The 14,914-nt window shown below is 41.6% G+C and overlaps 1 protein-coding gene across 4 annotated transcripts in view; it reads left to right on the top strand.

Moving 5' to 3' along the window:
* Positions 1–14,914, top strand: part of pvrl2l (PVR cell adhesion molecule related 2 like) — a 267,337-nt gene that overhangs the window by 147,272 nt on the left and 105,151 nt on the right. Inside the window, exon 7 of one of the 4 annotated variants that reach the window (XM_063898903.1) lies at positions 6,542–10,199. The exons of the other annotated variants lie outside the window; for them this stretch is intronic. Coding sequence (XP_063754973.1) covers positions 6,542–7,167 — 626 coding nt within the window. The 3' untranslated portion in view covers positions 7,168–10,199. Of the gene's footprint in view, positions 1–6,541; positions 10,200–14,914 lie in introns of those variants that run through there. 4 annotated transcript variants of the gene reach the window in all.

The following is a 14,914-nucleotide window of genomic DNA, read 5'->3' as shown; positions in this document are numbered from 1 at the left end:
GCTAGGGTACCTTGTCAAAGTTAGCCATAAAATATTAATATTCATCGCTTTGTGTCAGTTTTCCTCAAATCTTCATCCTATAGTGTACCAGTTTCCAGTATCTTCTTTGCCTCTGGGTCCCATTAACCCAGCGTGATAACATTTAGCCTCAGCCTCACCTTCCCCACCTAAGCTCACATCTGCTAGGGCTGTGAGCCTTTGTCACCTAGACACATCGCCTATAAACAGTATATAGGGGATGGCAAATAAATGGCTTTATTTATTTTACATTATTTTGTGTGCGGCTCCATTTTGCAAAATCGGAAAAAAGCCCTTGTAGGTTATCTCTATCCGAGAAGCACGATATATTTTCTTCTGCAAGACAGAGCAAAGGTCATTTTTTTTTTTTTTGCAGAGATATACATACAACCAATTGGAAAAAAATATTGACTGTAATTTGCATACAAATTCAGGAGACGGTCCATCTGTGCCTGTGGCTCTGAGTTGAATTTGTAAGAAGCAGAGATGACAAAACTCGCAGACTAGAGAAGCCTGCATTCAAAAGGTATTTTTACACAATGATGGGTAATGGTGATAGGGCGCTTCTGTACCAGAAGGAAAGAAGTATTTACTGACTTCCTGAATGCGAGCGATTCTCTCTCTATTCACCCTGCATCATCACGGTCTACATAATATTGGAATGTTAGCAGATTAGCTATGTACAGTGGTATGCAAAAGTTTGGGCACCCCTTAGGAAAACCACTGCATCAGTTTGTCACTTGCTGAGCTTTTGAAGCAGCAACTTCATTTTAACATATGTTATACCTTATGGTAACAGAAACATCTCAGTAGTGAAATAACTTTTATTGGTCAAACAGAAACATGTTTATGTGCATTCAAACAAAAATAGGCATGTGCATAAATTTGGGCACCCCTAAGAAATAATTCCATTAATATTTAGTATTGCCTCCTTTTGCTGCAATAACGGCCTGTAGACGCCTCCTGTAGCCACAGACAAGTCCCTTAAGCCTGGCAGGTGGTATTTTGGCCCATTCTTCCACACAAAACGTCTCCAGTTCAGTCAGGTTTCTTGGCCTCCGTGCATGGACAGCCTTCTTCAAATAAATCCATACATTTTCAATGATGTTAAGGTCTGGGGACTGGGATGGCCATTCCAGAACATTGTACCTGTGCTTCTGCATGAATTCCTTGGTGGATTTTGATCGGTGCTTAGGATCATTGTCCTGCTGAAAAATCCAACCCCGGCGTAGCTTCAACTTTGTGACTGACTCTAGAACATTCTTGTCAAGAATCTCCTGGTACTGTAAGGAATTCATGTGGCCCTCAACTTTAACAAGTTTTCCAGTACCTGTGCTAGCCACACAGCCCCATAACATGATAGATCCTCCACCAAATTTTACAGTGGGCAACAAGTTCTTTTCATTGAATGCAGTGTGTTTTTTTCGCCATGCATACCTGTTCATGTTATGACCAAATAACTCAATCTTGGTCTCATCTGACCACAGTATTTTGTTCCAAAATGCTTCTGGCTTGTCCAGATGTGCTTTTGCATACCTCATGCGACTCTTCTTGTGATTAACACTCAGGAAAGGCTTTTTGCACATCACCCTTCCAATGAGCTCTTCCTGGTGCAAAGTACGCTGGATTGTGGAACGGTGAACAACTACACCATCAGCAGCCAGATGTTGTTGTAGTTCTCTGGAGGTGGTCTGTGGCTTCTCTGTGACCATTTTCACCATCCTTCGCCTGTGCCTTTCCCCTATTTTTGTCGGCCTACCACATCTTTCCTTCACACGAACTGTTCCTGTGGCCTTCCATTTCACAACTACGTTTCTGACTGTGGAGACAGACAGTTTAAACCTGTCAGATAATTTTTTGTACCCTTCTCCTAATTTATAATGTTGGATTATCTTAGCTTTCAGGTCAGTGGAGAGTTGTTTTGAGGTCCCCATCTTGCCACTCCCTAAGAAAGAACCTAGGCCAGGCACAGCCAGCTATTACCTATGTTAAATAGCCTTTTTCATGATTGGTTCCACCTGTCTTTGTAATTGAAGGTCTAATGAGCTAATCAAAGCAATTTTGTGCAGCAACCTGTCAGCTATAAATCCGTACAGGTGTTGAAATGAATGCTATTTATAAGGGTGCCCAAACTTTTGCACATCCCATTTTTTGCATTTTATTTTATTATAATAAAACTATGTAATGCTACCCTAAGAATTTTGGTCTGGAAAACACTAAAACGTCTACATCTTTGTAGGAAAACAAATGTTGTTGCTGTGATCTTCTATTATAAAGGAAAAGCAAATTGTCATGAAATCTCAGAGGGGTGCCCAAACTTTTGCATACCACTGTATAAATAGCTAGTACGTGAATAGCAGATGGCAAAAATGGATAGGTTGAAAAACTTGTCCTTTAGAGAATGGCCTTCTGAATTAATGACCAATAACTTTGCTATTTTTTTCATTAAACCCATGTATTTTTTATTAGGCTCCTGGGTGCCCTTACAGATAGTCAAACTGGTAACTGTATCTTCTCACTCATTTTGAACCCAACCATTTATTGTTCCTCAGGAGCAGGTTTTGTGGAAAAAGGATTGTAAAGCCAACATTTTTAGTTGGAAGGTTGTGCTATTTATGCAAAAACATGTTTTGATTATTCTGAATCATATCATACATCTTCTGAAAGATGCTCCAACTATTAATGCTGCTGACCTTTGTCCTAACATTGTAATTAGTTGCATATTGAGGAACCTGCTTAACTTTGTGTAGGTGGGGTTGTTAAATATTCCTCAGAGGTCAAAATCCTCCTAAAACCAACATTTTCAATTATATTGTTCCATGCAATGCATAGTAATAACTGGTTATTCGGGCTTCTGTATGAGTCCAGTGGGAGATCTGGAAGCTCTATGTGTGCTGGCTTCTCAGTAACTCGTAAAGTACTCAATATTTTGTGGTGCCTGTATTATTGAATCCCATACAATGAAAAAGAATGAAAGCATATCTATTCAGGGCAGGAAGTAGACTCCTCTGTCTAAGTGGGTGGTCTTGAAGAAGACATGTCTCGTCCTTTTGTATTCTGCCTTCGTGCGTAAGGTGTTTTGATGTTCGGAATATATGCATGGCTACATTTTTTATATGTCTCGTCCTTGACCGAAAAGCTGCGTCTAATGAGGATTCTTCTGTGGAGCTTTTAGAGTCACTGCCTCTGGCTTATTGTATGAGTGTTGCAGCGGCTCATTCAGGAAGGATTTCGCTGCGGAGAATGATGCGCGGAGGGAGGAAGGAGAGGCGGCTAAGGAGATCAACACAAGATTATTTCGATCGGACTATTTTCATACCCCTTAGACAATTTTGTGTTTGTCTACCTCACCAAAACCTTCTAACTCTTTCCACCTCGCCTCCTCACATCCCAAATCTCCTCATTTAGATTATCCCCGCACAGTGACAGAGTAGTAACGGTTAGTTTCATGGGCCCCTCTCTCTCCCCTAATCTTTTCCATGTACATGACACTAATACAGAGACTGATATAAGCTCCCCTGCCTCTCTATTTGACATTTATCACCGTGCTCCTTAATGCAGGCAAGCTGATGCTGTTGATGAGAAATAAGGATGACAAGCATGGCCTATTTTCCTGCTAACGATAGTCCCCTGCTATTTTCTTCTTTTTTCTTCTGTAAAAATATGTTCACAGAGCTGTGTTTACCAAAGCGTCTCATTGGGCGCTTAACAAGGATTTGACACTGACGTTGATCATGCATCTGGCATGATCTAAACTAATCCCCGATCCATTAGTGTTTTAGATTGTAATAAGTGATGTCATAGAACGCCCGCAGAAACCTTGCATCTGATAAAAGATGCTTTACTGCTACTGTGCATGAAGGTATTTTTATAATTTTCAAATGGAATTAAACATCATATGGTGTCGTGATGAACTCAGGATGTCACATGCGCCCATTTTTCCGCATGTTAACTATTTACTATGCTCTATCAAATATGCCCTTTTGACCTTAATGTCAAGCTCCAGTGTCCATTCCAGCCATATCCTAAACAGATAGTCAAAGAAATGGATTAGTCCTTACCTGCATTTTGCTCAGAACTCTTATCGTCCACAGCAAAACTAACAAATATAAAAACCTTTAAAAAAAATGTTAACCTGGAAAAAAAGTTGCCAAAGACTATGGTCTACTCCTTTGTACTGTAAATGAACATTTTGAGAAGTGCTATAAAACTAGATTGACTTCATTTGTCCCACTGAGCCAGTGTTTTTTAACCTTTGTATGGATAGCATGACATTTTAGCTATATTTATCAAATTGACCTTGGGCAATAAAACCAAAATGACCTTCCAGGTGTAACAAATCAACAAAGCTCCCTTACACAAAATCATGTTCGACTCTGTAAAGCAGAGCTGCTGCTCCTGCATGTACTCATGATTTATTTAACAATATGCATGCCAGCTCTAATGGGTCTTTGTAGGAGTATGTCTTTAGAGAATTTGAAGAATGATAGATTTTTAATCACTTGATTAACAACAGAACAGCAGCCTCCATTATTCATCTGTCGCACACCTAGGCTCTGAATAAATACCACTTTCCTTGTACAGTAGATTGCAGAGAGAAAACTAGGACAGGCAAAGTTGGATTCATCCTCCATGCCTTCTGTCAATTGGACACTGTACCCTAATTCAGACATCATATCCTATCCCTAGAGCCCTGCCTCATTGGCCCAGCCCGTCTGTCTCACCCTGGCATAACCCTCTATCACCCCCAATTGAGACCAGAGCTGGGCAGTGTTTGAAATCAAACTGAGACCTCTCCTCTAACCCTCCTCTCTTCAACAATTTACTCTCCGTAGTTTTCTCTCCTCACCTCTTTCATCTCGCTCCTGCTCCCTCCGAATGAACTATTTGTGTGAATCACAGGCTTTCATTCTAGGCTCACTTAAAGTGACATCCCCCCACTGGTTTTGTTAACATAACCGGCACCATACATAGTATTACTTGATGTCTGACGCTATTTCCTTGAAAGAAGAAAAAACATGTCATCCTCTCCCCGGTGGTGCCCTGGCACGTAACCCCACACAGTGCTCATTTCAGCCAAGCGCAGATTGTTTGATTGGCATTCACCGCTGTGTTTGCCAGGAGTGCTGGCAGTACCTCGCTGTTATTTGCATAAAACAGGAAGGGCTTCAAATTTCCCTGCTGTTCTGAGTTCTACTGCCCTTGCCGTACCCCAAAGAAAAATCAGCATGCAATTCATAGAGAAATAAAAAACGTGAGCTGGCCTGGTAAAGCTCTGCACTGTAGGCTCATAGGCTTCTCCTCGGCTAGTTTTACACTTTCTTTTCGCCTCTCTTTAGCCCAGCGTGAATGCACTCACACAAATCCTATACAATCTGAGCCGGACCTCTTTTCTTTCCCTTTTTCCTGCAGAGAATCCTCTTATATATGTCCTGGCATGAGTCTTGCACCACAGTGTGAACCTTTTACCTTTGTGCGCTGCTGATCAGTGAGATCTGGACTCGGTCCTTGGATGACAGCAGGCGATCACTCTGCCCTGTGGCTTGACTAGCTGACCGATAAGAGAGGCATGGAGAGGAAGCATAGGATGGGAGGATGAGAAGTGGGTATAATTAGGAGTCTGGGTAAGAAATAAAGTGTATAAATGGGAGGCCTTGAGGGATGTCAAACCTTGTGGCACTTTTTCAGGCGTGACTGTGTGCTATTTCCCACTAAACTTCTTCAAATAACCTCTCTGCCTGTCTGTCTCTCTGTCTGTCTGCGTGCGTGCTGTGTGTGTGTGTGTGTGTGTGTGTGTGTGTGTGTGTGTGTGTGTGTGTGTGTGTGTGTGTGTGTGTGTGTGTGTGTGTGTGTGTGTGTGTGTGTGTGTGTGTGTGTGTGTGTGTGTGTGTGTGTGTGTGTGTGTGTGTGTGTGTGTGTGTGTGTGTGTGTCTTTGCTGGGCTGATTCGTCCAACCCTATCAAAGACAGCACGAGGCGCAAAACAAACCGCTTTTTGCTGCTGCTGTAAAACCCCATCTCTCATCTTTGTTTCAATCTCCGACTGAAACAAGAGTGGAGTGGCAAACTTGGCTCACACCAACATGAACTGTAGAACAAAGGACTGTTACAGTAGTAAAGGCTTCTCCCCAGCTGGCAAGGGGGGGGGGGGCGGGGCGACAAAAGCTGAAGTGCCAGCAGCTGGACAGACATGTGTTTAGAGCAAAATGTCTGCGAAATGCAGCGCAGCAAGCCTCTGGGAAAGAGTGAGTGAGGCCCATTCAGCCTGATCCCAGCAATGACTGACTGCACCCTCACCAAGGGATTACACTGAGAAGAACATTACTACACACTTAAGAGGATTGTAACACACGTAGAGGAAGACACTATCACTACAGCACACTAACAATACAAGAAGAACTGTGAATACCTCCCCCAAAACTGAACAAGGCTTCCTTAAAAACAGCCGTCAATTCCTACCATTTTTTTCTTTTCCTCCACCCATTTATCTACCCCTCCTTCCAACCCCTCCATCCCCTCTGCAGAAGCCCTCCAGGATCCGTCCAGCGCTGGCGTTGTGGCGGGTGCCGTCATCGGCTCCCTCCTGGCCCTACTCTTGGTTATCGCGCTGATTGCCGTTCTCCTGACCCGAAGTCGCCGGCAGCAGAGACGGGGTTTCCCCAGCAGCGGGGAATCCATAGCAACCGGCAGCGGTGGTAGTAATGGCGGAGACTATGGCAACAAAGCTCGTCTGCTGTTCAGCGGTACGGGCAACAACAGCAATAAGAACGGGACGGGTGCAAACAACAATGGGCCCATCTACACGTATCGAGAAGGCTGCGACGCCACGGGGACTCTAACGGAAAAGGCCAACGACTTCCACCATCATCACCTCCACCACCCTGCAATAGGCAACCCCCCCTCAGCCCACGACATCCTCCTGAGTGGCGAGATAGACGAAGTCGAGAGGCGGAAGTTCGAACTGGATGACAGCATGGAGGAGGAGTACGACCGGTTTGGAGGCATGGGGGGAGGCGGGAACATGCTACCTCCGGCCTATCATGTCCACCGAGGCCATGGCGGTGGGGAAGACTTGGACGTGTACCTCGACGACGACATGGAGTCTCAGAGAGACGGCTCAGTCATTTCCCGGACTGCCATTTATGTGTGAGGAGAATAGAGGAAAGGTGAGGGCTGGAAATAGGGAAAGGGGATGCAGTGGAAGTTGAGAGGAGTTCAAGAAGGCGCTCTTCACCCGCCAAATCTATCAACATCGCCTCCATCAGCTAAACCTACCTGCTTCAGATTCAACCTCATCTAAGAGCTGCCATCAGTTCCATCCTGTCCCCTTGAAACCGACTGTATGATTTTATAAAAAAGGAGGATTGAAAGAAAAATGATGAAAAACAGAAATTGTAATTGAAGGTTTTGTGAAGCTGATGAAGGATATCTTGTGAACGCAGTAGTGGCAGAATATGTAACTGCGTTTAATCATGACGACAGATTTCATTCAGTGTCCGCCAAATGTATCAAAACGTGGGAAAAAAATACTGCAAAAAGCCAACAAAAACACTCTGATGTGACGCTGCTTAATGCCTACGTTCTTGTTTCTTCAGCTTTGCTAGTGTGTGACCGTGTTGAGTGACTACATTATTTGTATTTTATACTTTATCAGAAATGTACATCTACAAAGCCAGGAAGCAACATAACCACTAGTACAAAATCGACAAAAATCGCCTTCCTGTTTCAAAATAAATCGAAGAAAACACATCATGTTGAACCAAATGGCTTCTGTCGATGTTACGATGTGCTTCAGTCTCTTCGGCTGGAAACTTCACAAGAATCGTTTTATAACTTAAAAAGCCAAACTTGGCAACAAAGATGGACTTCCTGTAATTTCAGTTGACAACTTTGTTGGGGGTGACTCTGGGTTCCCGCCCCACCCTGTGACACCACCTGCTTTCCTGATGTAATGCCGCTGGAGCGAGGGCCACTAAACTGAGAACAGAACAGACTTGACAGTGTGTGCTAATGTGTGGCTGGCTGTGGTGTTAATGATGTGCATCATCTATATATTGGGCGCCGTCTCACTATAGCACAGTTGTTGTTATTGTTGTTGTTGTAGATGTTGTTGTTGTTACTGTTGTGTAATGGTGTTGATCTCGCGGAGGAAAAGACGCACCGGGAGCCTTGGGGATTTCACACAATACCACATTAGGTCGGTAACGACTCATTTAATGGGTAAAAACTCTATTTTTTCCCCCGTTTCTCTTTAAATCCCTTTTTCACTTTCTATATTTTCCATTTCTGTTTCTTCCTCTTTCTTTATCTCCCCGTCTCATTTCTTTATGTTCCACATGCACTGTTTGTGTGTTTTGCTGACGCTGTGTGCCACACACATTACATCTCTCTCTCTCATTCTGCTCCTTCTTTATTTACATAATGGGCGGCTTAGACGTATTGTGCAGTGACTGTGTGCAGGGAGAAGGGGATAACTCGTATTTATACTCCTATCTGGGTCGCATTCGACTGGGCAAAAATATTCACCGGCTTTGTTAGGGGCTGCTTTATTTCATGTATTTATTTTCCATGTCCCGCAGAATGTTCTTAGGCTATGTACCGGATTACTCCATGTTTTCTCTTCTGATTGGGCAATAAGACACGGTCTGAGACACATTTCAAAACAGGAAGTGAAACAGGCTAAATGAAATCCCAAACTCCTCAAACTTTGTTTATTTTTTCATACACTAACAAAACTGGAGGTTTTTTAAGGTCTGCTGAAATGGTGAGATTTTAAGTCTCACTTAAGTTAACTGAACAAGCAAAATGAGATGATAAATGTTACGTCTTAGAACTGTTTTTGCGACTCATTTGCTACTGCATAGCAAGTTAAGAATTGTGATGCAGCTCTTATGTTTCTTGAACACATTTGCCTTATTAAATCCTCCTTTCTCCTACTCATCATCTTTTTTTCCGGGCCCTAAATTGGCCAATTCTCAATTAGCGGATTGTATCAGTTGTATGTTTTATGTCTGCATGGTTGTGATGTGACACAGGGAACCTCCCTGTGTCACTACAATGTGGAAATTCCTGTATCACGGGCAAACCTTTCAGATTTATAGAGAGCCTGTTGCTGCAGTTTAAAGAGAAATGAAAAGGAAGAAGAACACACTAGACGACTGCTACATGCTTCGGCAGCTGAATTTGACACTCTCTGCTTTTGAAGCTCTCCGTGTCACATCACAACCACACTCTTAAAATTACTGTAGGCGGGGAGTGTTTAATGGAGCAACTTAGGTGGCAGGAGTCACTTGGAAGTCTAGGTTACTGTGTGTAAAATCTAATTTAAAACAGTGTGGTATATATTTACAGTTGTGCATAACTTTAGTTCAAGTCATATTTATGGGAACAGATCTGAAAAGGGAATCTGTAAGGAATGTGAAGGACGTTAGATTTTGAGCCACCAAACAGAGCGAAAATTATGTTATACTCGTATTATTAGTCTTGTCCCATTTCATTTACTCATGCCTCATTACGATGTAAGACTATATTGTGATAATAATTAAGATGTTATTACTCAATTTGTATTATATGATCAGACTAAACTGATTGACAGATTGAATGCTGAGAAATTTCAAATTCAAAACCTCAGTTGATGAATTTTGTTGCATTTGGGAAGTTGGTTTCAGCTCAAATTGTTGGTCCCTTGTTGTTAATCGTTGTTGAACATTATACACTGCAATCTGTTATTCTGTAAATGAGACAGCTATATCCGCTATGTTACAAACCACAAGTGGACACACTTTCATGACGTTTCAAGGTGTGTTTGGACAGGTTTCTTGATATCAGAGTGAGTGAGAAAAGCCATGCTGTAACTGCTGTTGCCACACGTGTCACATGTGTTAGGACTTGTTTATTGTATCACCGGAGAACAGTTTGGATTCAAATGTGTTTTAAACTCCATAGAGTGAATGCATGCTCTAAGATCCAGGCACTTCAACTCTGCAGAACAAGTTTTATCATAAAGATAAAAAATATATGGTATAATATCTCTAAGTAACAACTTGAATCTGCAGTTTTAAGATGTTTATTACTGTTAAGTTATGTTTGAAACACTACTGTTTTCCCAAGTGGAAAATATATTTTCTTATAGAAGATTATAATGTTAATGATTTTCACACTAAAAATAAAATCCCTGACTTTTTGGAGTTTCAACTCTCTCTATCTGGCCATTGTAGGCCTCAGCACATCTTTTCCCCAGGGGGTTTACTGCAGCAGCGTAATTCTAAACAGTCGACTGTGATCACAACTGTAGCTCCTAATTAGTCCCAGAATCCTGTAGCATGCATTTACCCTCAGTGAGGATTTCATCATCACTCATAACTTTTTTTTTTTGCACAACCCCATTTTCAATAAAAAAAAAACTCAAACAAACAATTCTCTGTGGAGGAAACCGGTAATTAATTAATCCGAGCTATGTTATCAGTCTGTACATAAATCCCAAGACCCTCGCACCTTTTTTTTTTCTCAACTAATTTCACAGCACTACACAGTATAGTGCACCTGCTCTGGGATATTTAGCCTCCTCAACAGATCTGCCAGAGGAAATGTTACAAGTTTTGCAAACTTGAGGAGAAGTGCAGTTTGTCAAAACTATTTCTCACAACTTCACACCTGGAGGCTGCCCATAAATGTTTTGTCTCCACAGCAGCACAATTAAAGGCTCCAGTTAAACCAGGTATGGTTGCTTTGGGTTGTTGTGAACACTGGAATCAAACTCTGCACCAAACAATCACTCTCTGTTCCACCTCGAAGGTCTGGTGGTCTCGGCACGCTTTCAAACTCTAGAGTGTTTTGGTTTTTGTTGTGAGCACCATTCAAACTTATCACAGGAAACATTTATATGTCATTTCATTGGTTATAATGTGTTTCCTTTTTCTGTTTTAGTAACTACTAGCCTATTTGTGCTAGCTTTGAAGTATTTATTGCAACAACACAGGAAATATTTAGCTAGCCAGTGTATCCTGCAGTACCTCTTTCATATCTCTGCCACTAGAAGACTATTTCTCCTGGAGGAAAGCTATCAGCAGCTCTGGAGTTTGGTGGGGAATGATGACTTTTGTTAAGACTCAGCTCTGCCACTAGCCACCTGCCCTCTGTCAGCTGCTAGCTAACTAGCTAGCTACTAAATTTGTGCAATCGAACAACCTGATTTAAATACTCATAAAGGAATCCCAATACAAAGGTCTGTTGAGCTTTTGCAGATACTAACTGAATATGTTATTGAAGGACAATTCCAACACAATGTAAACCAAATAATAAACCATAGTTGCATTGGTCTGATTCAGGAAGCACACAGAAGGTATTAACCATCCCTAAGTAAAGAAAGGCGAGTTGACTTGTTGATTTTGTCAGCTTTGATTAAGCCAACAGCAAGAGTGAAGAGCTAGATGACTTTTGAACTTGCTTTGCACAGTTTGGTCATGATAAAGTTGAAAAAGAGGTCACTATGAAACACATCTGAACTTTAAATGTCTAAAGACTTGTAAGCAGGTAAGATAAAGGTTATTGGATGTTTTTATCAGCTAAATTGAAGTGAATGGAGTTCAAACAGAAATGATTTTTGCCTTGTTTTGAGGAACTTAGCAAGAAGGTTATAATGCAACCTTGGAACAAATCAAAAGGAATAATTCAAGTGGTGCTTGACAAGATTGTTTAACTTTGATGATAAGAAAAAACGATTTATTCCTCATTTAACGAGATTTTGTGTCCCAGGAGCCTGTCTGGTGAGTGGAAACTGATGGTGGTGGTGGTCATGCCAATTATCATTGTCCTTCTCTGCCAATCCTCACATGGCGTGTGCTCTGGGAGGTTGAATACAACCCCTGCAGGTCTTTACTTGCTGCCATGAGTGTGGGGCCAATGCTAAGCAGAGGTAAAGGGTCACTTGGCTCGTTCAGGGGTAAAGACAGTGGAACAGAGAGAGGAGAGGATGGAGAATGAGGGTGGTGAGCTTGGTACTACATCCGGGGAATACCAAATAGGCCAAGACAGAAAGAGAGGCTTTTTCTTCTGGAATCAGAGAAATCAAGAATTAAAAAGATGAGGCGTAACAAAAACTGAAACCTCAGCCCCTGCCGAGACGAGGAGAAGACATCACCGGGGTTTTTTGAAAGCCACCCGAGACAGGGAACCTTTGAAACACTCTCAATTATTCACCATGGAGCCTGGAGTTAGAGATGGGCAGATTTGTAACTTGCAGAACCCAATTGGTTGGCTGCATCCAAATATGACAGAGAGTGTGTGAAAGGAATAGGAAAATTACAAGATCGGATTTACAGGTCTGACAATGGAAGCTGGAGGTTTGGAGGGAGCCTCGACAGAAATATTTTTGACCGTTATGCCAGCCCCCCACTTGGCGATTGGCTGCTTCCACACAGTGACAACTGAAAGTCCTTTTCAACCTGTCCAATTAGTAAAAAATGGCTGTCCTGTTTCCACACCCTGCTCTATCAGCGTCAGATCTTTTAATTTTAAGGAAATGGTAAGCAGCACTCCAGAGACCCCTGTGCAGAGTTGGAATTGTGTATTTCCTTCTTTTTTCCTATTACCCTTCTCTTTGCTCCAGCTTTAGCACACGGTACAAGCTGTTCTCGCCATGTTTAATTCAGCAGACGGCATGAAAGTGTTCCGCATTATCTCTCTGCTTCACTCTGAAGGAGGAGGAAGACAGCAAGATAGAAAGAAGAGGAAGAAGAAGGGACTAGAGGGGAACAGAGTAAAGTGAGAGAAGGAACAGAGAGGGGAAAGAAGAGGCCTATTAGTTATTGAGCTCAGCTTTTGTTGTTAAGCCAGTTAAAGCCTCGCCTCTGCCAGGCCAGCTGAGACTCCAGCAGATGTGGATGAAGTTTCCTCCTCCCAACACTGGTTAAAAGAGGTTTCATTGTACTCTGTAACCAATGTACTTAAGGCAGCGCTGTCCTGCTTTCCTGCCTCTCAGGATGCCTTCTTCTGCTCCCACTGTGCTGCTCCTGCAATGTTCTGTGCTATACTTAGGGATGTAATTCGTCTTGTTTTTTTTTTGGTTTTTTCGTTACAGTCCAGGTTATTTCTGGTTTTAGGTACGCATCTTCATTTGAATGGCCATTCATTTCAAATTATGTCTGCTTTTATGTTATTCATTCTCTTACCTCTTCTTTGGGTTGTGCAGTTTCAGCTTTATCCCTGTGTCAGTATGCATGGAAGAAACAATGGCATTTTATTTATCTGAATCCATGGATGTGTAGTACATCGAGTGACCATGACTGAAAGTTAAGCTTTATAATAATTAGTTAAACAGCACTTAAGTCTCTTAATTATTGGTGTGAGGGTCGGTGGATGGGTCAAACAAGCACAGAGTCTTTCGCTCTGGTGTGGAACCAAAAGCTGAGTTATTTTTACTGACATCATTGTCATGTGACGCTACGTCTCTCAGTCACATAATGTAACTTTTATAGCTTTTTTTTTTACTTGTCAGCTAGTTTCTAAACCTAACAAATTGTTTCACAACAATAACAATGTGGCTTTGTGAGTTCCTGCAAGAGGCTAAAATAATATGTATTTATGAAAGCTATTATCGATTCAGAAACGTAAAGTAAACCTGGTTTAAAAGCATTTGCAGGACATTTTCTTGACATGGTTTGTATCCCTCAATGACAGCATGTGGTGGGAGGGGTGTCCTATGCAGTCAGCCCATTTAAAGTGGTAATTTATTGGTTATTGGGACATAAAGTAGTAAAGTTGCAATTTGATGTTGGACTGGTATTGTACAGAAAGCTTCAGATCTTCTTTGCCTGCTTCAGAGAGACGTGAGAGTGAACTGAATTGGTAGAGTTGAATATTGTGAAACCAAAACATTAAGCTGAAAGACACTTCAAACTTTGTAGAGTTGAAAAGACTGCAGGATCAGGTGAAAATTATCTGAGTTTTTCACTTTAAGAAACGTCTTTCAGAAACAAGCGATCATATAAAACACTGTAGCAAAAAGATATCAACAATAACTTTCATCTCATCTTCTTACAAGCACTGGTTGTTCTTATTAAGCAGCAAAACCAATTAAAATGTTCCTTCAAAATTAATTTCAGTTTATTACCTTCAGTTCTCACTGAAAAGGTTCCTTGATTGTCTATTTTGTCCTTGTCACAAACCTTCTATCATTGTCAGTCCCCTGCATTCACTCAACTCTTCAGTGTAAGTGGTGTTCAGCGCCCTTATTAGTCTCCTGCACAGTTACTTCAAACAAAAAAAGAAACTACATTTCACTTACTTAAGATCCTGGAGCATTTCCTTATAAGGACTGGATCTATGAGCCCTTTATTACTTCTGTTACTTACCTCTGAAATCCATAATTCCAGAAGGCGTAGTCATTTTCGTGATTCAGAAAGACTGGCCCTATCGGCTGATTTATTACTGTCAACGAGCCTTCATTTTCTATGGCGACCTTAGCATTGATGTACAAACAAATTAGTTGTAAAATGAAGCCCTTTTATATCATTTGTCTTCTTGGTGAGAGACATTCAGGCTTTTATTTTCCCCCTCTCTCCATAATCCCTTATTTCTTTAATCCCTTCTGAATCTGAAGCCTCTTTGACGTTTCAACTTTGTATGAAGTGCCAACACAAAGAAAAAAACTGCATCACCCGAGTCCAAGCAACACTTTAACAGGTTTTGGAAGGAATATAGCTTTTAACTTATTTAACTGACTTAACGTTTAAATCTCTGATTTATCTTTAATGTCAAATTAACACAACAGGACGTGAATCGGATGAACCCAGCGAAGCCTAATCAATTAAGTATTTCTGAGGTTAGGACAAAGTCACTTTGTACAAATTCAACCAAATGATCTGTGATGCTAAAGCTTTAACAAAGACTTCTTTAGT

This window comes from Eleginops maclovinus, chromosome 13, assembly GCF_036324505.1.
Source record: "Eleginops maclovinus isolate JMC-PN-2008 ecotype Puerto Natales chromosome 13, JC_Emac_rtc_rv5, whole genome shotgun sequence".
Classification (NCBI taxonomy): Eukaryota; Metazoa; Chordata; class Actinopteri; order Perciformes; family Eleginopidae; genus Eleginops; species Eleginops maclovinus.
The sequence above is the reverse complement of the archived record's forward strand: the minus strand, read 5'-3'. Positions and strand labels throughout refer to the sequence as shown.